General features: G+C 42.2%; 1 protein-coding gene across 4 annotated transcripts in view; it reads left to right on the plus strand.

Moving 5' to 3' along the window:
* Positions 1-1,986: 1,986 nt before the first annotated feature.
* The window catches only part of GCC2 (GRIP and coiled-coil domain containing 2), a 65,629-nt gene continuing 52,424 nt past the window's right edge, over positions 1,987-15,191 (plus strand). For 2 of the 4 annotated variants that reach the window (XR_004054336.1, XM_010368672.2), the window contains exons 1-4: positions 1,987-2,146; positions 2,491-2,547; positions 3,936-4,020; positions 5,278-5,345. Coding sequence is in view for 2 of the 4 variants with exons in the window: in XM_010368672.2 (XP_010366974.1) it covers positions 2,141-2,146; positions 2,491-2,547; positions 3,936-4,020; positions 5,278-5,345 (216 nt within the window). In the remaining 2 variants the exon portion in view is untranslated. The remainder of the gene's footprint in view (positions 2,147-2,490; positions 2,548-3,935; positions 4,021-5,277; positions 5,346-15,191) is intronic. The other 2 variants (XM_030921119.1, XM_030921120.1) reach the window with 2 other exon arrangements.

Here is a 15,191-nt window from a genome sequence, read left to right on the forward strand (position 1 = left end):
AATTTCTGCACATTGATTGTGTATCATGAGACTGCTGAACTTGCGTATCAGCTTAAGAAGCTTTTGGGCTGAGACAATGGGGTTTTCTAGATATAGGATCATGGCATCTGCAAACAAGGAGTTTGGCTTCCTCTCTTCCTATTTGAATGCCTTTTATTTCTCTTTCCTGATTGCTGTGGCCAGAACCTCCAATACTATGTTGACTAGGACTGCTGAGAGGGCATCCTTGTCTTGTGCCAGTTTTTTTTTTTTTTTTTTTTTTTTGAGACGGAGTCTCACTCTGTCACCCCAGCTGGAGAGCAGCAGCGCAATCTCAACTCACTACAACCTCCACACAACCTCCACCTCCCAGGTTCAAGAGATCCTCCTGCCTCAGCCTCCTAAGTAGCTAGGACTACAGGCATGCACCACCACGACCAGCTAATTTTTGTATTTTTAGTAGAGACGGGGTTTCACCATGTTGGCCAGGATGGTCTCAAACTCCTGATCTCAAGTGATCTGCCTGCCTTGGCCTCCCAAAGTGCTGGGATTACAGGCGTGAGCCACCGCACTCAGCCTTGTGCCGGTTTTCAAGGAGAATGCTTCTTTAATAGCATGTGCTGCCATAAAATGTTGGTGGCTCTTAGATCTTTTCAGTAGGAAAGCTGCCCATTTTATACCACTGCACAATGTCCAGATTTATGGACATTTTCTCTAGTCATCTCATTAAGAGAGAGTTTTTCTTTAAGTTGGAAACCTCTTCCTCCCAATAGATGTGTACACTGTTACAAGGAACAGCAAACCCCAGTGTTAACTGGATCACTTAAAGGGAATTTACCGACTCACTGATAACTTATCAAAGCTCCAGTTTCACTCCTCCGGAGCTGCCTCGGCTCTGCTTTTTTCCTCTTAACAATTTTGTCCTTAGGCTGCTTTTTCCTCTTAACAATTTTGTCCTCAGGCTGCTTTCTACCATAGCGGCAGATGTCTGCCAACAGCAATCAGGGCTGTATGTTTCTTCAATCACATCCAAAGAAAGAAAATATTATCACTAAACCAAAATACTAAATAGAAGTCTCAAAACTTGACTGTACATCTTAGGTCACACACCACCCCTGAACCAATCCTAGTCAAACACTATGGGTGATACACACTGTCAAAGACAAAGAGTAGATGTCCACAATAACACTTCTTTTACCTAGTAATAAGCAGCTACCATTTACTAGTTACATACTGTATGCTGCCTCTTCATCCTTTTGGCAATTTAAACTACAGGAAACTGGGTTATCTTCAGGTTACCTTAGTTATGGGAGTGTATGGAAAACATTAATGGAAAGGTAAAAGTGTAGCAAACCACTTCAGCCGTTAACAGAAAGGCTCTCAGAGCACTGGACCGCCAATCAGGACACTGCAGCAGCTCTGGGATTCGACCACAGATTGTTCGGCGTGCCCTCCGAGAAAGGGTGGCCTCGTGCCCCCTATTCTACAGAGTCTCCTCCCACGGCTGCCCAGCTCCCTGGTAGACTATCTTGCCTCCACCACATCACCATCAGTACCGGGCGGCTGCAGGATAGAGCTGTCCCGGGACCTCCTCATAGACTCCAGAGTCAAGGAACGCCTCCTCAGGTAAGTACTCCACCTCATCACTGACCTGTGAGTCACGGAGCTCCTGGGCACCATGCTGGCCACAAATGCCTAAGGAGCCACCCCCGGAAGCAACTGTGGGTCCCGCAGGCACTCGCAGGCTAGTAGACAGCTTCCGGGGGCTGAGGGACCTGTACTCCAATCCAATGCTCTCCTCACTCTCACAAGATTTTACAGACGTGGAAACCGAGGCCCCAAAGGGTAATTGGCCCGCGTTCCCATACCAATAACCGGCGGTGGCGGGACCCACACCTACTCTGTGACCCGCAGGCCCAGGGGTCGAGCCCCAGGTAGAACGTCTACACCGACTCCGCCCTCGGCGCCGCCCGGAGAACCTTAACCCGGACACAGAGGCGTAAGCGGAAGTGCTGGGGAGCCGTAGCTATGGAGACGCGGGGGGCGGGCCGCCCGGAGAGCGCGACCTTTGACCTGCAGTCGAGCCTACGTCAGAGGCTGGAGCAAACAGAAGTGCAGCGGTGGCGGCGGCTGGTTGCGGGCCAGCGGCAGGCAGGCGGCGATGGAGGTAACTGAGGTCGGGCCCACTGCCTCCCATCAAGCCTTCCGCGCAGGGACTTGGGATGTGGGGGTGGGCCTGGTGGGAGGGCGCGGAGGGTGTCCCGGAGCCCGCTCCGCCGTCGCCTGCCTCATCTTCCCTAAACTCCATCCCTGGCGGTTACCTGTCCCCATAGAGCCCGTTTGTATACGATTTGCCACAGCGACCGCCTCCGTCCGCCCTCATTCTCTGTCTCTCAAGGCTTTCCACCACTTGATTCCATAGAAGGTTTTATCCCTGTAAGGGTTCCACGCGTTCCGTGTGGGATTAGGAAAAGAGTTCTTCTGACACCTGGGTTTGATTTTGTTTTGCAGGATCCTGTTCAAGATGGGGTGGCTTCACCAGGTACCCCTGGGACTGGGAAATCTAAGGTGAAGAGGATACTTGAATAGCGGGCTCCCTGAAGAGTGGAAGGGTGATGAATTGGAAAACTTTGGCATGGGGAAGGGGGGCGCTATATATATATATAATTTTTTTTAATATCCTTGCTCCAAGGGATCTCAATTTTAGTTTACGCAGTCACCCATCCATTTCCTGTTTCTTTCTCCCCCGCCCACCCCGATATAAAAAGACTTTTTGTTTACTTCCTGCTCCTGGTTAACACTGCTGGGAGATCCTGCGATTTTTCGAACATGAAACAAAGCAGTCTAATTTAAGAAGGTTTATATAGTGATGTAGTGGAAGGAGCAGTGACATAGGGTAGGGATCAAGGGATTCTGATCTGTGGGCTCCAGTTTTTACATTGTCAAAGAGTTGAATTAGTCCAGTTTTATGGCCTTGTACAGTGTTTAACATTTAATCATTCTAAACGATAGTGGTTTATTGCTAAGGTTCTTGCATGCTAGATTTCAGGCACTTACCTAACCACTCAGTTACTTCATTTAAGCTTCATGATAACCATGAGATAGGTACTGTTGTTGAGAAACCTGAGACCACAGGCTTAAGTAATTTTCTCAAGTGGTAAAGCTTAAACCTGAGACCACAGGCTTAAGTAATTTTTCAAGTGGTAAAGCTTAATTTTTTAATTAAAGCCTGAATGTTACCTGGTTCATCTTGCTGCTGTAATTATGCTTACAGTTTCTTGTGACCACTTTCAGCCTTAAATAGAATGAAATACTTTTACAGCTCCAAGGAATTTTAAGTAGCGTTAGCTCCAACCCACTAATTTTACAATTAAATCAAAAGCTAGCAATGTTAACCTGTAACATTAGCTATAAGAGGATATGCCCTGGTATTTGTGTTTCATAGTAGTTGCATAACAAATTTTTAGTACTTGCATAGCAATTACAGAGTTGACGTTGCATTTGCTTATTTTAAAAGATGTGGCCGGGCGCGGTGGCTCACGCCTGTAATCCCAACACTTTGGGAGGCCGAGGCGGGTGGATCACCTGAGGTCAGGAGTTTGAGACCAGCCTGGCCAACATGGTGAAACCCCGTTTCTACTCAGAATACAAAAATTAGCCGGGCGTGGTAGCGGGCGCCTGTGATCCCAGCTATTTGGGAGGCTGAGGCAGGAGAATTGCTTAAACCTGGGAGGCAGAGGTTGCAGTGAGCCAAAATCGTGTCACTGCACTCCAGCCTGGGCAATAGAGCGAGACTCTGTCTCAAAAAAAGAAAAAAAAATGTGGAACAAACTATGCTGTTGGCATGAAGATTTATTCTATAGCATGTTTTTGTTTTCTGGCAGACATTATTTCTTTTTTGTGGTGTACTAGAAACATGAGTTATAACAAGTTGGTAACGTGACCACATCTTTCAGCTGGAAACATTGCCCAAAGAAGACCTCATCAAGTTTGCCAAGAAACAGATGATGCTAATACAGAAAGCTAAATCAAGGTGTACAGGTATTGGGTTGAAAATATTCATCTTGATCACAGTCTCTTTAATCGTGGTTTAAAATGGTAGTTTTTAAAATAATGCATTGGCTTGTTTTTGTTTTCCAGTGATTCCAAGTGCACCTTAGTGTGGTAGAATCTGTTATTTAACATTCTAAAAATTTACCTCTGATTTCTAAATTATTCCCACGTCTCTAAACCACAGTGACTTTTGAGTTGTTAAAGTCAGGGAGGAGGATTTTTAAAGTTTGTGCAAGTTAAGTGTGTTTTTTCTTCATGTAGACTTTAGATTCTTCTGAGTAAAGCATTTTTTCAAGAGAAGTCAGTTGAAATGTTAGAGACAGAAGATAAGCCCAAAGAGATGGAACGCTTCCTCAGTTAAAATAATAAAAGATTTCCATTTATAGACATTAAAGTATATTTTTCTGCTGAAGTTGATTGATTCCGTATTCAGTTTTCTTTTTATTCCAGAAGGAAAAAAATCTTAGATCTTTTTTTTAGTATATGCACATGAGCTCTTGAATTTCCAGTGACTTACAAATATTAACTGCTTAGCCTAAAAGCCAAGACTTATTTTCTATTAGAAAAGATAAAATTATGTCTTGGGAGTTTGGATCACTTTGCAATAAAGAGAATAATTTATTTGGAAAGAAGTTCTAGGCCTGAGATCTAGGCATTTGCTAGTGAAACACTTCGATTAACGTTTCTTCTTTTTTTTTTTTTTTTTGAGACAGTGTTGCTCTCGTTGGCTAGGCTGGAGTGCAGTGGCACAATCTCGGCTCACTGCAACCTCCCCTTCCCGGGTTCAAGCGATTCTCCTGCCTCAGCCTGCCAAGTCCTCCTGAGTAACTGGGACTGCAGGCGCCCACCACCATGCCTGGCTAATTTTTGTATTTTTAGTAAAGGCAAGATTTCACCATGTTGGCCAGGCCATTCTCAATAACGTTTATTCTTAATATGCGATTGTTGCTTTTAAGGTTATATGTACTTACAGGTGAAATAATATGATGTCTGGAGTATGCTTGAAAATTATCAGATGGATAAGAGCAGTGAAGGAGGACGTGAATACAAGTTGGAAGGAAACAAAATTGGCCATGTAATAATGCTGAAGCCTAGTGATGAGTGCAGAGATTAATCATACTATTCTGCTTAAATATATTCTAATTTGCAGATTTTGGGGGGGTTTTGTAAGAATGTACTTATCAGTTTCCCAGTAATTATGTTCTTTATTTCTGAACCGGAGTCCTTTGTTTTTTAATTGTTTAGAATTGGAGAAAGAAATTGAAGAACTCAAATCAAAACCTGTTACTGAAGGAACTGATGATATTATTAAGGTAACTATTAAGTTGGGAAATGTCTAAAGAGAAAATTTCCATGAGGATTGTCAGTCTGCTGGAGGCTATCTGGCTTTCTGTCCCTGTTTTTCTACTTCCTCTCTGCCATGGTTGTTTTTACCTATCTGATTCACTGTAAAAAGAGTGGGTTAATTACCTCTAGGTCTCTTTCTATTCTGAATTTATTCTACTCTTTCTTCCCACATATTTTCTTTTTTCTGTCTTTCTTTTTCTGAGATGGACTCTCGCTCTGTCGCCAGGCTGGAGTGCAGTGGTGTGATCTTGGCTCACTGTAACCTCTGCCTCCTGGGTTCAGGTGATTCTCCTGCCTCAGCCTTCCAAGGAGCTGAGACTACAGGTACACGCCACCATGCCCAGCTAATTTTTGTATTTTTAGTAGAGACAGGATTTCACCCTGTTGGCCAGGATGGTCTTGCTTTCTTGACCTCATGATCCACCCACTTCGGCCTCCCAAAGTGCTGGGATTACAGGCATGAGCCACCACACCCAGCCCATATTTTCTAATTATGATTGTTACTTCATTCTCTGTCTGCTCTTCCCTAGCTTCCTGAGATAAACCTGGCCATGCTCAGGACTTCAGTGATTTTAGGTGTGCAGTATATAATCTATAGATAGATTCATATCCCTGGACATGACTACTGACCCAGATCACACAGTTGTGTTTCCCTCTCACACATCTCACTTACCATCTCATCAAACTCAACATAATCAAATTGCTTCCCTTGGTTAGACCAGTGGCACCACAGTTTTTCATACCTTTTGACTTGAGAGACACTTTAACTTTTCTATTTCCTTTATTCTCTATATGCGTCAGCCACTAGAGACCTATCATAGCTTTAAGATATTGTTCCAGTTTATCTCTTTTCTCTCCATTTCTATGGCTTTATGTTAAACACATCAAATACTTAACCTATTTCAATAAAAACCTAACTGGGTTCTCTTTCTCTAGTCTTATATAATCCTGCCAGATAACAAAATACTATTTTTATTCCCGGTTTAAAAACCTGAGTTGCAGGCCGGACGCAGTGGCTCACACCTGTAATCCCAGCACTTTGGGAGGCCAAGGTGGGAGGATCACTTGAGGTCAGGAGTTTGAGATCTGCCTGGCCAGCATGGTGAAACCCAGTCTCTACTAAAAGTACATTTAGCTGGGCGTGATTGCCCACACCTGCAATCCCAGCTACTCAGGAGGCTGAGGCATGAGGATTACTTGAACCCACGAGGCAGAGGTTGTGGTGTGTTGAGATTGAGCCACTGTACTCCAGCCTGGGCAACAGAGCAAGACTCCATCTCAAAAAAAAAAAAAAAAAAAAAAAGACCTGAGTTGCTTATTATTTCCACTCCCTTAATGCTAACAAATGCTTTTTCATTCCCCACCTTAGGCCAAGCTTCTGTAAAGTTTCTTTTGCATGTCAGAACTCTGCAATACTGTGTTCACTGCTTTTGCATAATATCCTTTGGTTATATATTTATTTATTTATTTATTTTTGAGACGGAATCTTGCCCTGTCGCCCAGGCTGGAGTGCAGTGGCACAATCTCAGCTCACTGTAAGCTCCGCCTCCTGGGTTCATGCTGTTCTCCTGCTTCAGCCTCCCAAGTAACTGGGACTACAGGCACCCACCACCACGCCCGGCTAATTTTTTGTACTTTTAGTAGAGACGGGGTTTCAACGCATTAGCCAGGATGGTCTGAATCTCCTGACCTCGTGATCCACCTGCCTCATCCTCCCAAAGTGCTGGAATTACAGGCGTGAGCCACTGCGCCCAGCCTGGTTATTTATTATCTTATTTTCTCATCAGTGGCTCCCTACTTGTGAGCTGTGGACTACTGAGGGACTCCCAGAGAGTTATTACAAGGGGTCTTTAAATTCATATGCATGTCATGCCGTATCATTTTGTTCTTTAGTTACAATGTATGAAGCTAGAATGATGTACACAAATGCCATTTGATTTTATAATGTACTGTTTCATTTAAGTATTATTGAGTTCACAGTAGTCGTCTTTGTATATTTGATCATTATGTGTTTTCTTAATCCATGATAGCCACAATACAACTATATGGTAATTAAGGAAGAAGGTCAGTTATACCCAGACTGCCTGAGTTAGGCTTTCAAATCCTTGTTCCTCCACTGACCAGCTATGTGACCTTGACTAAGTTTCTTATATTCTTTCTCTATGATTCAGTTTTGTCATCTGTAGAACAGCAATAATAATACTTTCTGTTTGTAAGATTGAGGTACAAATAGGATTGATGTAGAAATGTAGGATTAATAAGGTAATACATCTGCTGCACATAGAACTGGGTTGGCCACATAAGTACCCAATAATTATTAGTTAGCATTGATGTTATTACCATGTATTATTTCTGGGGGATTTTTTGTTGTTGTTGTTGAGATAGGGTTTCTCCCTATCGCCCAGGCTGGAGTGCAGTGGCGTGATCTCTGCCCACTGCAACCTCTAGAGTGTTTTCCAGTTTTTTATCCATTAACTCTTAAAATACTTGTTACAGATATTGCATTTCAGAATAAGAACATTTAAATACCTACCTGCTGTTTCCTCCTTATCACTCATCAATGTATTCTCCCGCTGTCAAAACTGCTCCTAAAGACAAGATTAGAAAATTTTGGCTGAGCTTGGTGGCTCACACCTGTAATCCCAGCATTTTGGGAGGCTGAGGCAGACGGATCACCTGAGGTCAGGAGTTGGAGACCAGCCTGGCCAACTTGGTAAAACCCCGTCTCTACTCAAAATACAAAAATTAACCGGGCATGGTGGCCCGCGCCTGCAGCTCAAGCTACTCTGGAGGCTGAGGCAGAAGAATCACTTGAACCCAGGAGGCAGAAGTTGAGTGAGCCGAGATAGTGCCACTGTACTACAGCCTGGGCAACAGAGTGAGATTCCGTCTCAAGAAAAAAAATTATCCAAGTTGACCAACTTTACCTTTAAGGTTTTTTTTCTTTTCCTTCTTTTTTTTGTATTAAACCATTATATTTATACGTATTCATGGGGTACATGTGAAATTTTGTTAAATGCATAGAATATATAATCATCAAATGAGAGTAGTATCCACACCCAGGTATTTATCATATATATGTGTTGGGTACGTTTCAGGTCTTCTGGCTATTTTGAAAAATACTTATCTTTCTCTGCCTGACTTAGATTTTACTTAACATAATGACCTCAGCTCCATCCATATTGCTGGAAATGATGTGATCTCATTCTTTTTTATGGCCATATAGTATTCCATTGTGTATATATAGCATTCATCCTTTGATAGGCACTTAGGTTGATTTCATATGTTTGCTATTGTGAATAGTGCTGCAGTAAACACGGGAGTGCATGTATCCCTTTGTTATATTGATTTCTTTTCAATAACTACCAATAGTGGGGTTTTTGGATTCTATGGTAGCTCTATTTTCAGTTTTTTGAGAAATCCCCAACTGTTTTGTTTTTTTGAGATGGAGTCTTGCTCTGTCACCTGGGCTGTAGAGCAGTGACGCGATCTTGAGAGATCACTGCAAGCTCCGCCTCCCAGGTTCACACCATTCTCCTGCCTCAGCATCCCAAGTAGCTGCGACTACAGGCGCTGCCACCGTGCCGGGCTAATTTTTTGTATTTTTTAGTAGAGACAGGGTTTCACCGTATTAGCCAGGATGGTCTCGATCCCCTGACCTCGTGATCTGCCTGCCTCGGCCTCCCAAAGTGCTGGAATTACAGGCGAGAGCCACGCCTCCCGGCCTGAGAAATCCCCAGCTGTTTTCTATAGTGGCTATACTTACCTACACTTCCACCAACAAAGTAGAAGAGTTCTCCTTTCTCCACATTGTCACCAATATCTGTAACATTTTTCTTCTTAATAGCCATTCCTCATTGTGGTTTTGATTTGCATATCCCTGATGGTTAGTAATATTGAGTATCATATACTTGTTGGCCATTTCTTTTGTCTTTTGAGAAATGTCTATTCATGTCCCTTGCCTATCTTGTAATGGGTTTTTTTTTTTTTTTTTTTTTTGAGACAGAGTCTCGTTCTGTCCCCCAGGCTGGAGTGTGGTGGCTGGATCTCAGCTCACTGCAAGCTCCGCCTCCTGGGTTCCCGCCATTCTCCTGCCTCAGCCTCCCGAGTAGCTGGGCGCCTGGCGCCCGCCACCTCGCCTGGCTAGTTTTTTGTATTTTTTTTTTAGTAGGGACCGGGTTTCACCGGGTTAGCCAGGATGGTCTCAATCTCCTGACCTTGTGATCCGCCCATCTCGGCCTCCCAAAGTGCTGGGATTACAGGCTTGAGCCACCGCGCCCAGCCTAATGGGGTTATTTTTTAATGTTGTGTTGTTTGAGTTCTTTGTATACTCTGGATATTAGTCCCATATTGGATGAGTAGATTGCAAGTATTTTGTCCCATTTAAGAGGTTGTCCTCTTCACGCTGTTGATTGTTTTGCTATGCAGAAGCTTTTTAGCCTATAATTTCAGCATTAAGGGAAGCCATGGCAGGAGGATCACTTGAGCCCAGCAGTTTCAGACCAGCGTGAGAAACATAGCAAGATCCATTTCCACAAAAAAATATAAAAATTAGCCAGACATGATGGAGAGTGCATGTAGTCCCATCTTCTTGGGACACTAAGATAGGAAGATCACTTGATCCCAGGAGGTTGAGGCTGCTGTGAGCCATAATCACACTACTGCACTCCAGCCGGGTGACAGAGGGAGCCCTTATCTTTAAAAAAAAAAAAAAAAATTTTAAAGAAGCCTTCAGTTTAATGTCCTATTTGTCTGTTTTTGTTGCCTGGGCTTTTGAGATCTTAATAAAATCTTTCTAGGCCAATGTCTTGATGCGTTTGCCCTGTGTTTTCTTCTACTAGTTTTACACTGTTGGGTCTTATATTTAAGTTTTTAATCTATTTTAGTTGATACTTGTATCAACTAAATGATGAGAGATAGGGACTCACTTTCTTTTTTTTTTTTTTTTTTTTTTTGAGACGGAGTCTTGCTCTGTCGCAGGGGCTGGAGTGCAGTGGCCGGATCTCAGCTCACTGCAAGCTCCGCCTCCTGGGTTTTACGCCATTCTCCTGCCTCAGCCTCCGGAGTAGCTGGGACTACAGGCGCCCGCCACCTCGCCCGGCTAAGTTTTTTTTTGTATTTTTAGTAGAGACGGGGTTTCACTGTGTTAGCCAGGATGGTCTCGATCTCCTGACCTCGTGATCCGCCCGTCTCGGCCTCCCAAAGTGCTGGGATTACAGGCTTGAGCCACCGCGCCCGGCCGGGACTCACTTTCATTCTTCTGCATATAGTTACCTGGTTTTCCTAGCACCATTTGTTGAAGAGGGTATCCTTTGCCCAGTGTGTGTTCTTAGTGGCATTGTTGAAGATCAGTTGTCCATAAATATGAGGATTTATTTTTGGGTTCTCTTATTTTGTTCTGTTGGTCTGTATGCTTGTTTATATACCAATACTTTGTTTCTTTGGTTACTATAGCCTTGTAATATGTTCTGAAGTCAAGTAGTGTGATGCCTTCACTTTATTTTTTAACTCAGAATTTCTTTGGCTCTTCTGACTTTTTTTTTTTTTTTTTTTGGTTTCATAAAAATATTAGGATTCTTTTTTCTGTTTCTGCGAAAAATGGTGTTGGTATTTTAATAGGGATTTCATTGAACTGTACATTAGTTTGGGTAGTATGGTCATTTGAACAATATCCTGTGAGTATGAAATGTCTTCCCACGTATTTGTGTCCTCTTCAGTTTCTTTCATCTGTGTTTTGTAGTTTTCATTATAGAGATCTTTCACTTCTTTGGCTTTTGTTTTTTGCTTTTTGTGTTTTTTGGGGTTTTTTGTTTTTTGTTTTTTTTTTTATTTTGAGCTGCTGTAAAAGGTGTTGCCTTCTTGATTTCCTTTTTTAGCTCTTTTATTGTTGGGATATAGAAGTGTTACTGGTTTTTGTATATTGTTTGTATCCAGCAACTTTACTGAATTTATTTATCAGCTCTAAGAGTTTTTTGATAGTCTTTTGTCATCTGTAGAGAGGGACAATGTAACTTCCATGTTTCCAATTTGGATGCCTTTTGTTTCTTCCTCTTGCCTGATTGTTCTGGCTAGGACTGTAAGTCCCGTGTTGAATAGTAGTGGTGAAAGTGGACATCTTTTGTCTTGTTTCAGTTCTTAGAGGAAAGATTTTCGACTTTTCCCATTTTTGTGTGTTGTTAATGTGAGTTTGTCATATGTGGCCTTTATTATTTCGAGGTTTAATCCTTCTGTGCCTAGTTTGCTAAGAGTTTTTATCCTGAAGGGATGTTGAAGTTTATGAATTCCTTTTTCTGCGTCTATTGGGATGACGTATGACTTTCGTCCTTTATTCTGTTGATGTGATATGTCACATTGATTTCCATATATTGAACCCTTCTTGCTTCCCTGGAATAAATTCACTTGATCATGGTGTATTATCTTTCCAATGTGCTGTTAGATTTGGTTTGCTAGTATTTTATTGAGGATGTTTGCATTGGTGTTCATCAAGGATACTGGGTGTTGTTGGGTTGTTTTTTTGTTTGTTTGTTTGTTTTGTTTTGTTTGCTTCTTGTTGTTAGGCTAACTAGTCGTTGATCAATTTTGTTTATCTTTCTGAAGAACCAGCTTTTCATTTGTTAATCCTCTGCCTTTTTAAAAAGTCTGTATTTCATTTAGTTCTGCTTTGATCTGTATTAGTCCTTTCCTTCTGCTAACTTTGGGTTTGGCTTGTTCTTTCTGGTTCATCGAGGTACATCACTAGATTGTTTGAAATCTTTTTACTTTTTGGATGTAGGTGTTTATTGCCATGAACTTACCTCTTAGCACTGCTTCTGTTGTATCACATAGGTTTTGGTATGTTGTAGTTTCCATTTTCATTTGTTCCAAGAAATTTTTTGATTTTTGTTTTAATTTCCTTATTGACCCATGGTCATTTGGGACCATGTTATTTAATTTTCATGTAATTCTGTCACTTCCAAAGTTCCCCTTGGTACTGATTTCTAATATTTCATTGTGGTTTGAGAACATACTTGATAATGATTTTGATTTTTAAAAATTTGTTGAGAATGGTTTTGTGGCCTAACATATGGTCTTTTCTGGAGAATGAATGTGTCATGTGCTGTTGAGAAAAATATGTATTCTGCAGCTTTTACATAAAATGTTCTGTAAACTTCTGTTAGCTCCATTTGGTCTAAAGTCCAGTTTAAATGCAATATTTCTTTGTCAATTTTATGTCTAGATGATGTGTCTAATGCTGAGAGTGGGGTGAGGTTACCCAGTACTATTGTGTTGGAGTCTCTCTCTAGATCTAGTAATGCTTTAGGAATCTGGGTGCTCCAATGTCGGGTTCATATATGTTTAGAATTGTTATATCTTTTTGCTGGTTTGATTCTTTTTTTTTTTTTTTTTTTTTTAACTATTTTTGACTTAAAGTCTGTTTTAGCTAATGTAAGTATAGCTACACAGGAGCCTGAGGCAGGAGACTCACTTGAACCCAGGATGCAGAGGTTGCAGTGAGCGGAGATCATGCCACTGCCAGGCTGGAGTGCAGTGGCGCGATCTCGGCTCACTGCAGTCTCCACCTCCTGTGTTCAAGCAATCCTGCCTCAGCCTCCCAAGTAGCTGGGATTCCAGCCGTCTACCACCATGCCCAGCTAATTTTTTGTATTTTTAGTAGAGACGGTTTCACCATGTTGGCCAGGCTGGTCTCGAGGTCCAGACCTCAGGTGATCCACCCACCTCAGCCTCCCAAAGTGCTGGGATTACAAGCATGAGCCACTGTGCCTAGCCACTAAATAGGTTTTTGAATCCTTTTGTTCTCTCTGCTCATTTGGTTTTTATTTCCATGGAATATCTTTTTCCATGCTTTAACTTTCTTCTATATGTCTCTTTACAGGGAAAGTGCATTTTTTGTGGGTAGCACATAGTTGGATTATGTCTTTTATCCTTTTAGTCAGCCTGTATCTTTTTTTTTTTTTTTTTTTTTTTTGAGACGGAGTCTCGCTCTGTCGCCCAGGCTGAAGTGCAGTGGCCAGATCTCCGCTCACTGCAAGCTCCACCTCCCGGGTTTACACCATTCTCCTGGCTCGGCCTCCCAAGTAGCTGGGACCACAGTCGCCCGCCCCCTCGCCTGGCCAGTTTTTTGTATTTTTTTAGTAGAGACGGGGTTTCACCGTGTTAGCTAGGATGGTCTTGATCTCCTGACCTCATGATCCGCCCGTCTCGGCCTCCCAAAGTGCTGGGATTACAGGCTTGAGCCACCGCGCCTGGCCGCCTGTATCTTTTAAGAAGAGAACTTAACTCCATTTACATGCAAAGTTATTAATAATGTGTGAGCCTTTTTTCTGTCATTAATGGTTTTCTCGTTGCTTTATGTATTCTTCGTTCCCTTCTCTGTCTCTGTTTGTTATAGTGGTTTGCTGGCTTTTTATAGTGGTACCATTTGAGTCCTTTCTCTTCCTTATTTGTGTGTTGCTTTACCAGTGAGTTTTCTGTTTGTGTGTGTTTTTATGATTGTAAATGTCATCCTTTCACTTTCAGGTTTAAGACTTCCTTGAACATTTTTTATAGGTCTGGTCTAGTGGTAATGAATTCCCTCAACTTTTGCTTGTCTGCAGAAGACTTTATTTCTCCATTTATGAATGATAATTTTGCTGATTATAGTATCTTTGTGATATGGTTTGGATTTGTGTCCCTGCCCAAATTTCATGTCAAATTGTAATCTTCAGTGTTGGAGGTGAGGCCTAGTGGGAAATGACTGGATCATGGGGATGAACTTCCCCCTTGCTGTTCTCATGATAGTGAGGGACTTCTCACAAGATCTGGTTGCTTAAAAGTGTGTAGCATTTTCCCCTTTGCTCTCTTCCTCCTGCTCCAACCATGTAACACGTGCCTCCTTCTTCTTTGCCTTCTGCCATGATTATAAGTTTCCTGAGGCCTTCCCAGCCATGCTTCCTATACAGCTTGAAGAACCATAAGCCAATTTAATCTCTTTTCTTTATAAATTACCCAATCTCAGTTCTTTATAGAAGTGCAAGATCAAACTAATATACTTTGGCTGAGAGTTTTTCCTTCAGCATTTTGAATATATCATTCTCTTATCTCCAATGAATATATTATTCTCTTTTCTCCGGGTCTGTAAGCTTCCCGGAGAAAAGAGGTTTCTGCTGAGAAACCTGCTATTAGTCTGGTGGAGGCTCCTTTATAGGTGACTAGATGCTTTTCTCTTTGCTGGATTTTTTTTTTTTTTCTCTTTGCTGTTTTTAGAATTCTCTTTGTCTTTGACTTAATAGCAGTTGACTATAAATATGCCATGGAGAATACCTTTTTGCATTGTATTTGTAGATACCTGGGCCTCCGGTATCTGGATGTCTACCTCTCTTGCTAGAGTTGGTGAGCTTTCATGTATTATTTCACTAAATAGGTTTTCTGGTATTTTTTGGTTTGGTTTGGTTTGGTTTTGTTTTGTTTTTGAGGCATAGTTTCACTCTTGCTGCCCAGGCTGGAGTGCAGTGGCACGATTTCGGCTCACTGCAACCTCTGCCTCCCGGGTTCAAGTGATCCTCTCTCAGGCTCCCAAGTAGCTGGGATTACAGCTGTCTGCCATCATGCCCAGCTAATTTTTTGTATTTTTAGTAGAGACAGGATTTCACCATGTTGGCCAGGCTGGTATCAAACTCCTGACCTCAGGTGATCCACCCGCCTCAGCCTCCCAAAGTGCTGGGATTACAAGCATGAGCCACTTATACCTGGCCACTAAATAGGTTTTCTAATCCTTTTGTTCCCTCTTTGCTTTCAGATACCCCAATAATTCAAATAAATATTTGGTCACTTTA

Source organism: Rhinopithecus roxellana, chromosome 17, assembly GCF_007565055.1.
Source record: "Rhinopithecus roxellana isolate Shanxi Qingling chromosome 17, ASM756505v1, whole genome shotgun sequence".
NCBI classification, from domain to species: domain Eukaryota; kingdom Metazoa; phylum Chordata; class Mammalia; order Primates; family Cercopithecidae; genus Rhinopithecus; species Rhinopithecus roxellana.